The sequence below is a fragment of the Suncus etruscus genome, chromosome 5 (genome assembly GCF_024139225.1).
Source record: "Suncus etruscus isolate mSunEtr1 chromosome 5, mSunEtr1.pri.cur, whole genome shotgun sequence".
Taxonomy (NCBI): Eukaryota; Metazoa; Chordata; class Mammalia; order Eulipotyphla; family Soricidae; genus Suncus; species Suncus etruscus.
The window spans coordinates 7,718,943-7,736,748 of record NC_064852.1 but is presented as its reverse complement, the minus strand read 5'-3'; the positions used below and the strand labels follow the sequence as shown (position 1 = coordinate 7,736,748).

Below are 17,806 nucleotides of genomic sequence, written 5' to 3'. Positions count from 1 at the left end.
AGCATTTTTAAGACTATATTATCTCTTCAAAACTTTAGAACACAGAGAATGAGTTGAGTGACTATGTTCTCAGTGCCCATAGAATAGGAGATAAGTGGAAGCATTCTAGATGCATAAAAGAGAACTAACCTCAATACAGTAAACGTCTTAGAAAAGCCTACCCAATCTGGCTTGCAATAGCAGTGGATATATGGCTATGTTCTTTATCTGAACTGTACTGTAGAATTAGCCAGTTTGGTAGCATTAGCCAACTCATGCAATAGAACAACCTGAAATGTGATGAATGTGACTGAGAAGCTGAGGTTATTTTGTTGTTGTTTTGGAGGGGAGAGATACGGGGACACACCCACCAGTTCTCAGAGTTATCTCCTGGTGTTACAGGGATCACACTTGCCACAGTTCTGGGCAACATAGATGGTGCCAGGGATTGAACCTGGGCCATCTGGATATTAGGCAAATGCCCTACTTGCTGTACTATCATATCAGACTCAGAGCTAAGTTACGAGATTTATTTAATTTAAATAAAGACCTACATGTGGCTAATAGCTGCTGTCTTGGACAATTCTAACATGGGGTTTTTACATTCTTCTAGAATGAGGTTAAGGAGGATGAATTTTTTCAGCATTGGTATCTTACTCCTGTAATTTCAGCAAGTGTTTGTGGGAGGATCATTTTTTTCTTTTTTGGGCTTACTCATAGCTCTGAGCTCAGGGATAACTCATGGCAGACCCAGGGTACCATATATAGTACTAGAAATAGAACCCAGGTCAGCTGGGTTCAAGACAAATGCCCTACCCTTATACCATCTCCCTGGCCTCACGCACACATCTTTTTGTGTGCTTGTGTCTCGGTAGTCCAGGTTTTCATCAGAATCATCTAAATGGCAAGTATCAAAAACACATATGGGTAAGCCCTACTTTTTGAAAGTTTGCATCCCTTCTCTTGCTTTTTCTTCTTCTTTTTTGGTTTTTGGGTCACACCTGGTGGCAATCAGGGTTTACTCCTGGATCTGTACTCAGAAATAGCTCCTGGCAGGCTCAGGGGATCATATGGGATTCTGGGATTCGAACCACTGTCCAACCTGGATCAGCTGCATGCAAGGCAAACACCCCACCACTGTGTTATCTTTCCAACCCCTGCATCCTTTCACCTTTATAAAATTTCTACACATGTGGCTATTTTTTACAACTTCCCCACATCAGAAGAATGTTTTGTTTTTATTCAAAATGATGCTTTTGACATTTGTTTCCCAAGGAGCTGTTTCAGAGGCAGTTTCACCATAAGCTGCATGAATGGTAGCATTAAGCCCCTTCCTGGGAATGATATTCTACAGTCATGTATTTATCATATTATTCTGACATTTAATATGTTGATGTGATTTTTAATTTTATATGTTCTTTGGTATGACTTGGTAGGCTATTTTGGTGATCTGAGGACATGTAAGATTTTCCTCCATGTAACTGAATGGTAACAGATTCCTTTCTTTATGCTAATTCATTTAAGGAAAGGTTTTATAGGAATAATTTACTTTCAGATAAGTGGAGATACCTGTGTTATACATTCTCTAGAGGTGTAGATTACTATTAATTTTGGCAAAGTAATTGAATTTATTCTATTTCTCCATAAATTCCATTCTCAGGGTAATTACTTTGTATTGTACCTTCAATTTCCTATTCTGTGCTTTGAGAAAACTCTCTACCACACCAAGTGTCTTATTTATCTTTATTTGTGAGGAAGATTGGTTCTTTGAGCTGTCCCGGCAGTTCTCAGGGATGTTAGTGACTCTCTCTACTTGAGAATCACTCCTGTTAGTGCTCAAAAAACCATTTATCCAACTCAAGCAGGATTAAGGCAAACACTTTAGTCACTATCTGGAGTGTTGGATAGCCACCTCCAAAAATTTTTTTTGAATAACAAGCTTAAAGAATATCAGGACCATTTGTGGTAATGCTCATGGGACCATGCTGTGCCTTGAGCATGCAAGGCAGGTTTTCTAAATCTTTGCACTGTCTCTCTGCCCCCATTCTAGTGCTTTTTTAGTTGCTAATGTTGCTTTCATTTTTGCCCCTTTGGCCCATGTTCATTCTTCTTTCTGTATTTAGACAGATCGTCTAAAAATGTGTATCAGTTCATGCCCCTTCAGGCCTTACAACCCTCCAAAGTCTTCCTATTTGTTTGATGTGTAATCTCTATGTGGTCCACTGGACCTTCTTGATCTGGCACTAACCTACCTGTCTAGCTGCCTCTCTTCCAGTCTTTCCTTTATTTGTGACTCATACCACGTAGGAATCTTTAATGCACTAAATCCTTTTATTCCTGCTGAGGTTCTTTACATACCTTGAGGTTGTACCTCGAATGCTTTTTGTACCTGGAATGCTTTGTGTGTGTTTGTGTTGTCCGTAAATGACCTCCTCTCACTAAGGCCTTTCATGGTTGCTGCAATCTTCATGAGACCAATCCTCTGCCTGCCCTCTGCTCTCCTACATGATCTATTTACTTTCCTTCTTGAACTCTTCCATCTCTAAATTTATATCCATGTTTCTATTTATTATGGATTATTGCCTCCACTGGACTGTGCGGTCTATGAAGGCAGACACTACAGTTAATCTACTCACCCTAGATGATCTCCACATTAGTTTCAACACTAAAAATTATTCAGTAGATCCATTGAATGATTATGTAAACCAGCGATGTGATGTGAGGAGCTGCACTTGGAACGAGGTGCAAACAAGGCCCATTTATTGTCCGGTGAATGCTGACTTACTCATTTCAAAATGTGTCCTGGGCAACTAGAGTGTGTCACAAAAACTCAGTGAAGTCCAGGTGACTGTGTGTATAGTATCCAAAACAAACTAAACAGACAGAAAGAACATGAAGGGTATGAAGGTCAATGTAGTTCCTGATTCCTTTTCAGGGCATTTCTAAGCTCATTGTTATCATATAGCCAGTCATGTGACTGAAAGCTGCTATGCATGTGTTGTGGTTATTGGAATGGAATTCTGCCCCCAGAGCAGTGCTGAGGAAGTCTCTCCAATCCTTATTTTCTTCCTACTCATATCACTGGAGAAGTATTAGGATTGATCATCCATTAGTAAGTTATATGTGTTTAAAAAGTAGAGATAATTTGAAAAATAATTGAGGAATCATTTTAAATTCCATTTCCCATTACTGTGAATAATATTTTAAGTAATTGCAACAATATTAAGATATTGGTGCACATTTGGTTTGATGATTTTTTTACTTATAGTTCACAATTTTTTTAAAAAATTAATCATCTCTGTAAATATTTTATAATGACTCATAATTTCATTATTAGCGTTAGACTAATCATTCCATGACTTTTTGTTACTTTCAAAATGTTTACCTCTGTGTAGTTTCATAACCCCTAATAAAGTAGAAGACACAAAATCAACAATTTGAGGGTTTAGACTATGTTAAAGATAAGTCTTAGCAATGTGAGTCTCAGATATTTACACAAAGTTCCTTTCCTTCATTATATAAGCAAAAGACTAGGTAGATATCCTGTTCGGTCTTAGGTTTGAGGGAAGCTGTGTGGAGGACAGTAGCATGTTGTTTGTCTCACAAACAAACTTATCCTTCTATAATCCCAGGGATTGTAGAACTTTTCAGGGAAAGGGAAGTTCTAAGATTTGAGATAATTAAGATTGCTTCATTATGTCCTTTCAGGTAGTCAATATAGAGAATCTAGTAGACATTCTTAAAGAAGATATGGACTGAAACATTTCTTGAAATCTTACTTTTCCACTCCCTTTGTGGAAGTCATGAAGATTGGCAAAGTTTGGGCAGGGATTTCCATTGATACAGTAGGAAGGTGCTCAACAGCCTTCTCTTCTCAAAACCACCTTCTGAACATGTATTAAGCATGGTGAACAAGTAGGACCTTTTGGCCAAAGGAAGATTGAAAACATATATGCAACACACGAGAGGGTAAAGGAGACCTCTGAAATATTCCACTTCTAGGACTTAAACTATAACTTCGTGTCATACAATACCCAGGATACAGGATGAGATCAGGCATAGCCTGATGAGCATTGTTAAAAGGAGAACAGTTGAGGTCAAATAAGGCCAACAACTTTCTCACAATCACATATCAAATTCTTAATGGACCTTAAACTTTCTGATGAAGATTAAGATTAGTGAGGCATTAGTGAGTGGCCTGTTGATCCTGTGCTTACAATTTAAAAAATAACAAAAAGTACAAAATTGTATGCATCGACAGAATGGATAAAATTTTAGATACAAACAAGGTACTTGCTGGGAAAAATGAAAAATATCAGTCACTAGAAACTTTTGTTGGAAAGGGAGGACAAAGGTAGCATAGAATATCCTTATTTTATTGCCTTTGGCCTTTTGAGTGAGGGGCTCATTCAACTGTTCCTAAGTCGGTGCATTTTCTTTCTTCCCTTATTCTCCTAGAGAATTGGGATCAGCATGTGAACTTTGCTTGGAAGGGAGAATCCTGGTTCAGTATGCATTCAGTGCTTCATCCCCAATGCCCTGTGACCCTTCAGGACATTGGAGTCCACGAGAAGCAGAAGGTAAGCCAACCTGCAAGCTCATTCATTGGTTGAATGTGCAAAAATGTTTTTCAATGCATATGGAGTTTAATGATATCAATTGTCCTTTTCAACCATTTCCTTTCTATTCAAGATTTCTCTGATGTTGCTGGAGCAATAGCACAGTGGTAGGGCATTATCCTTGCATGCAGCCAACTCCGGATGGACTCTGGCATCCCATATGATCCCCTGTGCCTGCCAGGAATGATTTCTGAGTGCAGAGCCAGGAATAACCCAAGTGCCACTGGGTGTGACCCAAAATCCAAAAAAAAAAAAAAAAAAAAAGGGTTTCCCTGAATATCCTCTCATTTATTTGTGTGTGTAAAATGCTGAAGATCAAACTTTGATTTTCACACAATGCACACATACACTCTACTAATGAGTCACATCCTCAGTTTTGTATTTGTTTTTGTTTCTCACTTTATTAAAGTATAATAATTGGCTAAATTGGCTACAATAGTAATGCTTGAAGTTTGAACCATGATTTGAGGCACATGTTTAACATACAAAAAGGTCAATAAACCATCTTTTCATAAAAGTTATTTCAAAATGCATATACCTTTGGATTATAAAACCATACTAATCTTAAGGGTAGGCCTTTACACCTTGATATATGTCTATGCATGCATTGTACCTAGCCACCAAAGATCAAGTATTATTTACGCCTTCCAAAAATTATTTTCTGAAGGTATTGAAGAATGTTATTTTTAAGAGCTACCAAGTGTGCAGTCCAGCATTGTTCACAGTTGTGACTCTACTCTACATTAGAATTCTCAAGCTTATCTGGGCACTTGGCCAGGATCAAGACATGCATTGGTTCAACACCTCTCTTTGTAACTTTTGTACCCAAAGTTAGGAAAGGCATACCATTTCATCTATCTGAGTAAGCAAGGTTCTGAGCTATTCAACAAATAGAACTAAAAGCTGCAGCCAAGGGGCTGGGGAGATAGCATAGTAGTAGGGCATTCGCCTTGCATGTGGCAGACCCAGGAAAGACCGGTTCTGTTACCAGCATTCCATATGGTCCCTCAGCCTTCCAAAGGCAATTTCTGAGAGCAGAGCCAGGAGTAACCCCCTGAGCACTGCTGGGTGTAGTTCAAGAACCAACCAATCAATCAATCAATCAAGTTAAAAAAATAAAAGCTGCAGCCATCTTTGACTCTACTTATTTATGGAAATACACTTTCACATATCCTAATTATCTATTTTGGTTGCTTCCATGTACCCTCCTTTAGAGAAAACACTGATTTATTAGATACTTGAAGGAAATCCCACAGTATTATATTCCACAGTATGTTGTGGACGCTACCTCATGTAGACATTGTTATTCAGAGACCTTATAGTTTTACTATAGTAAAGGTGTTCAGAGATAACTTGTTTTATTCTCAGTTATCATTATAACCCTTTTTGGCCTTCTCAGAGTTCTAGCACATATAGAACGCCTGTCCTCTCATCCTCTTGCTCTGGGTGCAGGTCAGTTCATGCCAATAGTCCCTGGGTAGGAATACAAGTCACTCAGAGGGGCAGTTTTTATTCTTTCCTGATATTTAACTCTTACATTATCTTCTCTAGTTTTAGAAAGAAGGTTGAAAAGAATAAAGTAAGGGAGATTCATCAGAGAGCAATGTGAAAGAGAAAAATGACAGCATTGTGCTTTAGTATCACCTGAGTAGCTTAAAATAGAAATGAGAGTCAAACTTGGGAATTCCAAACAAATGTATCTGGAAAATTAGGCCTATAAGTGCCTGGCGAAAGACTTAGGTATTTTTTCTAGAAATATAAGCCCTCAGACTTGCAAAATATACTGGGTTTATGCATGTCAAACCCCACCTATCAACAATTTCTGTTGGTGCTCTCCCACACATCCACTTTCCTATCAGATTGTGGAGATTTCCTGGGCCTTCTTGATCTAGCTCCTTTTAGAATATATACTTGAAATTGCCAAACATATTTCTATGCACGCATATTCTTAGAGGAAATGAGTGAGAAGATCTCACCAATATACACATTGCCTCCTTGCAGAGAGTGAACCAATGTCATCTGTCCTCACTGTTAAGGCCACCTTGCTGGGCAAAATAAAGCAAAGTAAGAGAAAAATTGAGAAATAAATGGACAATTACTCTTAGATATTATAAATCTTGTGTTTGTAAGGTCAATAAGGAGGTAGAGATCTCATCCAGAAATGAGACTCATACTTCACGGGAAATATTTACTCACCAGAAAGCAAAGTATTCCTGAGAAAGTTTGACAGGAGTCACAGCCTCTACAGTAGGATCAATGAAAAGTTGGTGTGTTTTTCCTGTTATTACAGGAGTTCAAATTCACTATCTTTATTACACTAGAACATGTTTTACCCATTTCTCTCTCATTTTCTTCCAGTAGTACAACTTGCCAGTGACTCCATGAAAAGTGATGTTACTATTTCTCTGAGAGCTAATAGGTTCATTCTAGGTATGCCCCTGACTTTAATTTTCAGTGGAGTCACTACTAATTGATATAATACAATAACAGAAATTCCCTAATTATGCTGTAAGATCTCAGCTGGGTTTGTAGAATGAAGAACAAAGGAGGAAGTGGTAAATGGGTTGGAATAGTTGAAATATCTAAGTACCGAAAGAGAATGACTTTGAATTTACATTAAAGAGATGGAGAAGACATCATGTATCTTGACAGAGGTCTGAGTTGTACCTTTTCTTAACAAGAATGCTCTAGTTGCTATTGACTGAGTGGGTTAGGAATGGAACTAGCTTGAGGTTAGGGGAGTAAGTGCCTGGTGGCTGTTGCAGGAGTCTAGGAAAGAGGTCGTGGTGGCTAAAGTGAGGTAGGTGACTATGAAATGACAGAGAAGTCAAAAGGACTAAGAGATATTTCCAAAGTAGAATGAGATATTTTTCCCGGAGGCGTCTGGGCTGAAAATCATCTTGGTTTGTCAGCCTCTTGTATGAATTAAATAATTTCCTGATGCCTCCCCACACCTCCATCCAACTCAACTATCAATTAGTTATGTCTGTTTCTGATTTGGTTGTCCTTGACCTACTGACAGCATTCTTTGCAGAAAAGAGTTTAGTTGGAAATCATGAGTCCCCTGTTTCCCAGAGCTGACTCAGGCCTTCAAGGAAATCCTAAAGCCCTGGGTTTTCCTTCAGGATATGTAAATTTAGTACATGCAGGCCAGGAGAAGAAGACACTGTTCTTTTTTTTTTTAAGAGCATCCTATTTCAATCTCTGTGATCCATTTGGCTCCAACACTTTTAATATCCTTGAAGAAATAAACTTTTCCATGAGCCAAGTTCTATCATTTCTCTCTCAACTCATTTTCATTCTATTTATCTTTGAATGTTTAAGTTTTTGAACTTCCCCAAATAACATAAAACTTCCCAATCCATGAGCGATACCAGACATATCTTTGGTTGAGGAAAGAGCATGCGTGTGGTGATAACTGTAAGAGGGAGCTATGATGAAGGAGATTGGCTTTGAGGCCCAGGCTGACAAATCAGATGATCTGTGTCCATAAATGGACACTTAGCTTCTCTGGAGAAAGCAAGTTATCCACAGAATGAATTTCCTTTCAGCTCTAATAGTCCCAGGAGTTGCAACTTCTTTCTTTCTCTTAACTATATAACTGAGATGGAAGTGTCTCCACTATGTTTCTTCACTCCATTCTATTAACTTCAGAAAAATTGTTGCCTGATCCACATTGCATAGTTTTATCAAAAGAAAGCCTGTTTTTTTTTCTTAGCAAAACCTAAATTTCCTAGATAATTAATACTTGAGGCATTGAACATCATACTCCATTTGTATTCTAGGAATTAAGTAGCTAAGATATGATTAAATTAAATCCCAATTAAAATCACTTTATGACAGCATATAATATATCACAAAGGCTGGATATTTTTTCTGAGAGATTAGCATATAGTACTGTTTTCCTTTTTTTTTTTTACTTATATGAATCTTTCCTCCCATTTACCTTCCCAGAATATTTCAGATGTGCTGAAGTATTCATCTGAAAAAATCTTAGCAGCTGGTTTTTATCTCTATTTTTATATCAGCAGCAGCAGTATATATACACGTGGATATATAATAAATGTCTGTACAGATATATGTAAATGTAAATTTTAACCAGAATGATTATAATAATTTTTTTTTTGGTTTTGGGTCACGGCTGGCAGTGCTCAGGGGTTACTTCTGGCTCTATGCTCAGAAATTGCTCCTGGCAGGCTCGGGGGAACCATATGGGATGACGGGATTTGAACCACCAACCTTCTGCATGAAAGGCAAATGTCTTATCTCCATGCTATCTCTCTGGCCCCTATTATAATACATTTTATGCACTTGTATGACCTCATTCCTAGTGAGCAGTTGATAATTGTACACATTTTTATTTAGTTATATATACAAAAGGAGGATATGAGTTAATAATGAGTTCAAAGGTTATTGGTATTATTATGTCATCCTTCTTTCTTCTTTCCTATCTTCTGCTTTTTCTCCTCTCTTTTTTTATATTCTTTTGAGTTATCTTTCGTCCTTCAACCATCTATTCCTTCCTGTATCCCATCCTCCTTTCTTCTTTCTTTTATCTCCACTTACCTTTTCAATATTTTTCACTCCCTTTAGGAACAATGGCCATAGTTTAAAAAAAAAAGTCAAATTATGAAGTTAAAAGTAAGAACTTAGAAACATTATTGTTTTTGTTTGGGGGCCATACTTGGCCATGCTCTGGGCTAACTCCTGGCTCTGCACTCAGGAATCACTCCTGGTAGTACTCAGGAGATCATATAGGATGCAAAGGTTTGAATCCAAGTTAGCCTTGTGCAAAGCAATCTCACTACCCACTGTACTATCTCTCCAGCCCCAAAATTAGGAAAATTAAACTAGACAGAATTCCCCAAACTTTTATGGCTTACTTCCCTTTTTTGGTAAAAAACAAACATCACTCTGTGCTTCCCTTCCTAAGAATCTACCATTTATAATTGAACAAATGAAAAATTACCCGAATTGTTCTTAAGGCTACTACCACCTCGTTGGGTCATTTCAGCACACCCCAGGGGGAAGTATTACCCACTTTGAGAAACCTTCGAACTTGAAACTTCATGAAAGTAGGAACCTTGTCTGTAGAAACATTCCAGAAATTATTTTAATAATTGGGCACAAAAAGGTATTCAATATAGTATTATTATTATGATTGTTATTCAATTGTTCTTTGGATTAATGAATGAATAGATACATGATCAAAACGATAGGCTGGACAATATTTGAGAGTCCCCACTGGTTTTTAAAATACATCTTTTATTTGTTTGCTTATAATTTTTGAGGTTCCTTTCTTTCAATAGCTCAGCTCTATCACTTTCTTAGATCTTCTGATATGAAGATCTTTGAGTAAGTAATGCCCCCAAATAAAAAAATTGTACATTTCCTTTTTGGATGGAATGGATTAATGTGAACAATTCAAATGCAGAGAAGGACATAGATACTGAAGCTCAATAAAATTGACTATGTTGAATTAAAAAAAAAAGTTCAATCTTTTTACAGGAAGGAACAAGATCATTCAGAATCTGAGTTCTTCTTAGCTTGCTAGCCTTATCACTTCTTGCATTCAAAAATCACAGTCACCAGGACCCACATTCTTGTCATCTGCTGTCTTAACTCTTGAAATACCTTCTCCTCCCAAGCTTTGACTTGTGGTTTCTCATTACTTTCAGAACAGAGCTAATATATTTTAAAATATTTTGTCCCATTTGAGCTCTATGCCAGCTGTGCGGCAGATATCATTGAAGTAAGTGACACAAAAAGAAGCCACAGGGACTAGCACTTTAGCCTAACTTTAATTGCTTCAAAGTCTGGCAAGCTGCCTGGACCAACATATCACATGATATTATATTCCTCACTAGAGAATTAACCAATCCAGGCTCGGTTTCCTCTTTGGTAAATGAGTTTTAGAAGATCTACTTCATAGACTGATTGCTAAAGTGAAAAGAACTGAGACATGTTACATTCTTGGCACAATGCCTAGCACACAGAGAATGGTCAACTCCTTAAAACACACTATTAAGCATTGCAGCATGAATGATAAGTGGAACTCAGTAATCTTCGAGGCTCCTTTTTGTATCTTAAGAGGTTACCTCCAAGAACTAGACAACTAACATTTGTTAAGTTTTCTGTTTATGTTTACTTGAGCATAATGGCCAGGTTCACCTTTCTGTCCTTTGGAAAGCATTGGGTCCCTCTGTTGAGGAACAAGAAACCAGAGAGAGAGGATGAGCCAAATAGATTTGTCATCTTTTCTCTCTTGTGGATTCCCCCCATCAACAGTCATTTTCTCCAAAGAAAGGAGTAAGTTTGCTCCATCTTATGCCAATTCCAGAAGAAATCCCATCAAAGGGATAGAATGCTTACCTAACACTCTGTATCACAGCACGCTCTGATATTCCATGGAGCATTAACTTTATTTTTCAGTTCAATTTGAACGGGATAGAAGACAATTAATTTAAGAAACAAATATTTATTGTTTAGTATGTTTACTTTCTGTGGATCAGATACTGTTTTAGGCGAAGGTTCTATGGAATTGAGTAAGATAAAGCTATAAAAATGAAACTTTAGTGATAACGAGATATTTGGTTACTAGCTACAAAATGTGCTTCTTATACTAAAATTCACCTTTATTAAAGTGTATTGAGTGAATATGATGTATATGTATATTTATTGTTTTTGTTTTGGGGTCATACCCGGCGGCATTCAGGGGTTACTCCTAGCTCTGCACTCAGAAGTTACTCCTGGCAGGCTCTGTGGACCCTATGGGATGCTGGGATTCAAAGTGGGGTCCGTCCTGTGTTGGCTGCATGCAAGGCAAAAGCTTTCCAGCTGTACTATCGCTCCAGCCCCAATGTATATGTATATTAATAACCCACATAGTCAAAAGAATCAGAAATTCTAAAAGTTGCACAATGAATAGGAAGAAGGGTTCAGTACAGACCAACAATCTTTTGTGTGTTTTTGAAATTATGGGTTACTTCTAACCATCATTGGTTTCATGTAATAAGTGGATATAGCCAAGGAGGAGTAGAAGAATTCTTGTTTAATCTAGTGCTTATTTCATGTTGTATCTGAACATTTGTGAATTTTTCTTGTCCTTACTCCTTGATTCTCTTCTGGTGTCCACTTTACTTACCTCAGCTTGATGTCATCTCTTTTTCCTTGGCTGGGCAGAGGCAAGGAAATTGGAAACATTTGTAGTCTTCCCTGGAATCACTTTTCTACCCAAAAATGGCTTTCTAGTTTTTATATTGTGGTCACTCCTGTTATGCTGTAACATTACCACAAATCCTTTTCACACAAAGATAGGTTTTTCCTTTCCTCTTTAGAAATATCCAGTATGCTGACCCTATGCTTATAAAAGGAAGGAAGGAAGGAAGGAAGGAAGGAAGGAAGGAAGGAAGGAAGGAAGGAAGGAAGGAAGGAAGGACAGCTTGAAATACACTATTCTACCCTTACTAAATTATCTGTTTTTCTTTATTGACACCCTTATTTAAATTAAACTTGACCACTTTATTGAGTTCATTGTCTTTCTTAGCCATATAAAAGAGAGTTCTCAAAGTGTCTACTAGGACTAATGATCAGAAAAAAATCCAGAGACTGAGATCAGTAGAGATGAGAAATCATCTCCCTAGGGAAAAATGGTAGAAGAATCCCTCCTTTATCTCACCCCCGGCATTTTGCTTGTCCATTTCCTTCTTGAGTCAGACTGGACAAAGCAAGAGTTTCTCTGTGGTGTGCAATGACCTAATGTGAAGAAGGGGAGGAGAGACAAGATGGCTTCTGTGCCACTTTCCAGCTCTTTCATTCATGGCTTTAGGGAGTTTCCTCAGAGGTCTCCAATCCAAATGACAGAAACTCTATGTATTCTCTTCCACTTTTCTGGTGGTTTCTATCACTTCTGTTATTCCAAGTGGCTGGTATCTAAGGCAATACCGTACATATATTTTTAATCATATATTTAAGCACCTTGACTACAGACATTATTATAGTTAGGTTTCAGTCATATGAAGAACACGCCCCTTCATCAGTGCAGCATTCCCGTCACCAATGTCCCCAATCTCCCTCCTCACCTCCCCCACCCCCTGTCTGTATTAGAGACAGGCATTCTACTTGCACTGACATTGTCACCATCGTGTTCAGTGTGTTATTTGTCTAACTGCACTCACCACTGTTTGTGGTGAGCTTCATATGATGAGCCAGTCCAATCAGCCCTCATCTCTATTGTCTCTGGACATCATTACAATAATGTCTTTTATTTTTCTTAAAACTCATAGATGAGTAAGAGTATTCTGTGTCTTATCTCTCTCCCTCAGACTTATTTCACTCAACATAATAGATTCCATGTACATCCATGTATAAGAAAATTTCATGACTTCATCTCATGACAGCTGCATAGCATTTCATTGTGTATATGTACCACAGTTTCTTTAGTCATTCATCTGTTGAAGAACATTTTGGTTGTTTCCAGAGTCTTTCTGTTGTAAACAGCGCTGCAATGAATATAGCTGTGAGGAGAGGATATTTGAATCGTATTTTTGTGTTCCTAGGTATATCCCAAAGGGTGGTGTAGCTGGATCATATGTGAGCTCAAATTCCAGTTTTTTGAGGAATCTCCATATTGTTTTCCATAATGGTAGGACTAGGCATTCCCACCAGTAGTGAATGAGAGTTCTTTTCTTTCCACATCCCTGCCAGCAGCATTTGATCTTATTCTTTGTGCTATCTGTCAGTCTCTGCGGCGTGAGATGGTACTTCGTAGTTGTTTCGATTTGCATCTCCCTGATGATTAGTGATGGGAAGCATTTTTCATGTGCCTTTTGGCCATTTGTATTTCTTCTTTGAGAAATTGTCTGTTCATTTCTTCTCCCCATTTTTTATGGGGTTAGATGTTTTTCTTGATAAGTTCTGTCAGTACCTTGTATATTTTCAATATTAATCCCTTATCTGATGGAAATTGGGTGTTTCTCCAACTCTGTGTAGGTTTAATGCAGTTCCTCTAAAGATACCCATGATATTCTTCAAAGAATATATCAAACACTCCTGAAATTCATTTGAAACAATAAACACCTGTGATTAGATAGAGAAACTCTTGGAAAATCCCTTGGGAATTGGACATTCCTAGATAAATTCCTTGGGAAAATTAATATGGGAGGCATCACTTTCCCCAAATTTAAATTGTATTACAAAACAATAGCCATAAAAAAGCATGGTACTGAAGTAAAGACAGACCCTCAGATCAGTGGAATAGACTGGTGTCTATTCAGAGAATGTGCCCGAGATATACAATCAATTACTTTTTGACAAAGAGTCAAGAAATGCAAAATGGAGCAAGGAAAGCTTCTTCAACAAGTGGTGTTTGCACAACTAGTCAGCCACTTGCAAAAAAGTGATCTCAGATCTCCATCTAACACCATGCACAAAGTCAAATCAAAATGGATTAAAAGACCTTGATATCATACCTCCCAATTCTTGCCACAGGCTGTGTTCTTTACACTGACTGTTTAGAAAGAGGAGGTACAGTAAATGCACCCATATACACCTCAACCCAGGCCCTTTGCCTGGTCTGTATTGTGAATTAGGGGACAAAAAAAATACAGTGTCAGGATTGATAGATTCTAACCTCATATATTAAGATCAATTACAGATTACACTTTAAACAAAGTAAATAAAACCCTTCTTATTTCTTGGCTACAAAAAAAAAAAAAAGACCTTGATATCAGACCCAGAAGCATAAGGTATACAGAATACTCCATGACAATGAGACTAAAGGCATCTTCAAGGAGAAAAGAACATTCTCCAAACAAATGGAAGTAAAGATAAGCAGATGGGACTATATTAGGATAAGAAGCTTCTGTATCACAAAGGAAATAGTGCCTAGGATATACCAGACATATTATTTTTAATTATTCTTGTGACCTCTGCATCTCATAAAGAGATCAAATAATATGGACTCCAATATGCAGGTGACAGAACCAAATACTGATTCTGATCTTTAAGTTCTAAGATTTTCATCTCTCCACAATTTTTAATCTTGGTTTTCAAATCCTTGAAATAAATAATAATAATAAATTAATAAATAATAAATAAATAAATAAAATTTTCTACCAGATATACTGGCTGTTTTAAAAATGTATGTTTCTTCCTTCTTTTCATGCCAGGCAATAAAATGCTGAGATGTCTTTTTGAATAAATTTATTGTTGCTGTTCCAAGATCTGTATTGTAGGAATATAGTCAAGTAGGGGTCTATACATCCAGAAAATTCACGAATAAATGGAGATTCTTTTCTTTCTTTTTTTTTTTTTTGCCTTTTTCTTAATTTTAGTAAAATAAAACCTTTCCTATACTTTGAAAGAAATTCTTAGGATCAATCTAAAGCTCTTCTTTCAACTCACCTTGTCCTCTCTTTTCCCTAGGTCATCCAGATGTTGAACAGCCTTGTAAGTCCAGTGTTCGTACCTGGAGTCCACATTCAGCTGGCAACTCACATATAATCCCTCCAGTCTGTACTGAGCCACAAGGCTGCTATCTCGAACTGGAATTCCGATACCCCTTGATCCCTGACTCACTGGCCCTTTGGGTGACCTTTTTTTCCTCTGACTGGGAATCTAGCGAAGCTATCAATGACATCAAACTATTGACTGTGAGTGGGAAGAACATCTCCTTGGGTCCTCAAAATATTTTTTGTAGTGTCCCACTGACCATCACACTTCGAGATGTAGGTGAAGAAGTATATGGTATCCAGATCTACACATTGGATATGAACCTGGAGATTGATGCAGCCATGTTGACCTCACTTCCAGATAGCCCACTCTGCCTGAAGTGTAAACCCGTGCAGTACAAGGTAGTCCGGGACCCTCCTCTCCGGGAAGATGTGGCCTCCACCCTACACCTCTACAGGAGATTCAAGGACACGTAAGTACATTCTCTGGACAGGGAGGTAATTAAGGAAGTGGGTCCTAAGGAGTGTCAGGAAAATTAAATAGAGGCTGAACTAGGAAAAAGATTCATCATAGTCAGATTCACTTTCAGGGATTATATATTTGACATTGGATAGATATAGATTTGTCCTAACAAGGCAGAGTTGATATGGGAGGAGAAGCAATGGACGAGAAAGCTTGGGCTTTGGTAATAGCTTTAATATATATATATATATATATATATATATATATATATATATATATATATATATATGTTTCCTTAACCACTCTATAGTTTTCCCAACCAAAAAATTAGGAAAGTTGTATAAAATCGATATGTTCATTTATGTTCAATGGTAGTGAAAAACTGGAATGATTTGTTTATTGTATTAAATTGAAAACTTGTGCATCAATTGTATTTTTAGTAGGTAGGAAAGGTTGATATTATAGCAAGTTAGCTCAAAATTTCTGTGTATTCTGGGTCCTTTCATCCTCTAACTATTCCATCTTCCATAGCATGGGAATGTTGCAGGAAAGTAAACACAAGTCCTAATCTTGTTTGTTTGTTTGTTTGTTTGTTTCTGAGCTGTAACAGATTTAGGCATATTGGGTTCTTTAAGGGCCTCTACAGCTCTATTTTTGCCATCATCCTTTTTGAATGCTTTTATATAAAAATGCTTTTATATAAAAAAATGATTTAATAATACTTTGTAAAGCCACCACGCTATTATCCCTTTCTCAAAAATCCTAAGGATGTACATTTAATGAGATGTAAGGTCCCCTTTTAATGAAGTAATGAGTGCTTTCCTCTATGCCAGATAATGTGCTAAGGTATTAGCATCTTTTGCTTAGTCCATCTTCTATAATCTTCTTATAATCATGTGTCCTAGAATGTACTGTATGTAGGGTTGATATCAGTCTGAGGATTTCATTCTGATCCCTAGACCAGTTTTCTTAACCAGTCTTTGGTTAAAAATGTCATTTCAACTTTTGCTTCGATTTAATGAGTTAGGAAGCCTTAGCTTCTAGTTTGAGTGCAAAGAATCGGTAAGAATAATCACTTGTAGTATATCGACTCTGTGCCAGTGAGATTGATAGGGAATACAACATAAAATATTATAAAGAACAATAGTTTAAGAGTCTTGGGATGACTGCAGCTAGACCCCTCTCTGGGAGAGTCAGCTTCCACATCTATAAAGAAGATGTCGAACCTATAGTATCTATTGCGTTTTGATGGCTTCATCTTTGACTCTAGTGTAGTACAAATTACAATTTCTTCTCTGTTGACTTAAACATATCAGCTAAGCTGGTCATTAATACAAACCCAACTCTGAAAGAAATATTTAATCTTTTTAAGAGACAAGACCACTCTCGAATACTTTGCTAGCACTTCCTTTTACATAGCAGCAATTAATTTGCAAATCACAAACTGGCCTGTGCCCACTCATTGACTTAGAGATGAGGAACATCTGTTTAAGACCTCAGAGGGAGTACTTGATTTGTGTTTGAAAAGGCACTTAAAATATAAGGATCATCTTGCCTCGAAAATATACCATAATTCTGTCTCATTCATCTTTTCAATTTTCTAGTGGTAAAGTTCTACAAATATGTATAGGATTAAAATTTCTTTATAAAGCAATGCAAAGAAGAAATGATAGGTACCTTAGAAAACCTCTTTTAACACAAATTTTTATCATTGGCCTTGAGTTCTGGTTTAGTACAGTTGACATAGGGTGGGGTCTAGAGAAGCTATGTTTGCAGTGGTGGAAATTTAAGAGGAAAGACATCCTAAGTTCTCTCTATTAAGTCAATAACTTGCTGTAGTTAATGACATATTTAACCTTATGATTGTCACTTCAAGTATTCAAGGCAGTGGAGGACACTTTATATTAATGGTTCTCCAATTTAGTGGCAAGTTATGAAAACCTGGAACATTTTTTGGGAGGGGATTGAGTTACACCCAGCAGTACTCAGGGTCTACTCAGGCTCTATGCTCAGAAATCTGCCCCCGACAGGCTCGGGGGACCATATGGGATGCCAGGATTCAAACAGCCATCCTTCTGCATGCAAGGCAAACACCTAACTGCTGTACTATCTCTCCAGCCCCAAATTGCTTGCATTTCACTGCATCTCCTTTTCCTACCCTCACCATTGGTAATTAATTAATTGGTAGAGGCAAAGTCTGACCCTCAGCATTTTTTCAGAGCTCACCAACTGACCGTACTGTGCAGGCAAGTTTAAGAAATTCTACCAAATTAGGTTTTCAAAGGGTGACCCAC

The 17,806-nt window shown here is 37.4% G+C and overlaps 1 protein-coding gene and 1 non-coding gene across 2 annotated transcripts in view; both read left to right on the top strand.

Moving 5' to 3' along the window:
* Positions 1-17,806, top strand: part of PAPPA (pappalysin 1) — a 259,858-nt gene that overhangs the window by 72,354 nt on the left and 169,698 nt on the right. The window contains exons 6-7 of the mRNA XM_049774233.1: positions 4,438-4,559; positions 15,024-15,522. Coding sequence (XP_049630190.1) covers positions 4,438-4,559; positions 15,024-15,522 — 621 coding nt within the window. The remainder of the gene's footprint in view (positions 1-4,437; positions 4,560-15,023; positions 15,523-17,806) is intronic.
* On the top strand, positions 14,066-14,197 carry LOC126010114 (small nucleolar RNA SNORA51). The gene has a single exon (XR_007496251.1). It is a non-coding gene; the product is annotated as a small nucleolar RNA SNORA51 (small nucleolar RNA).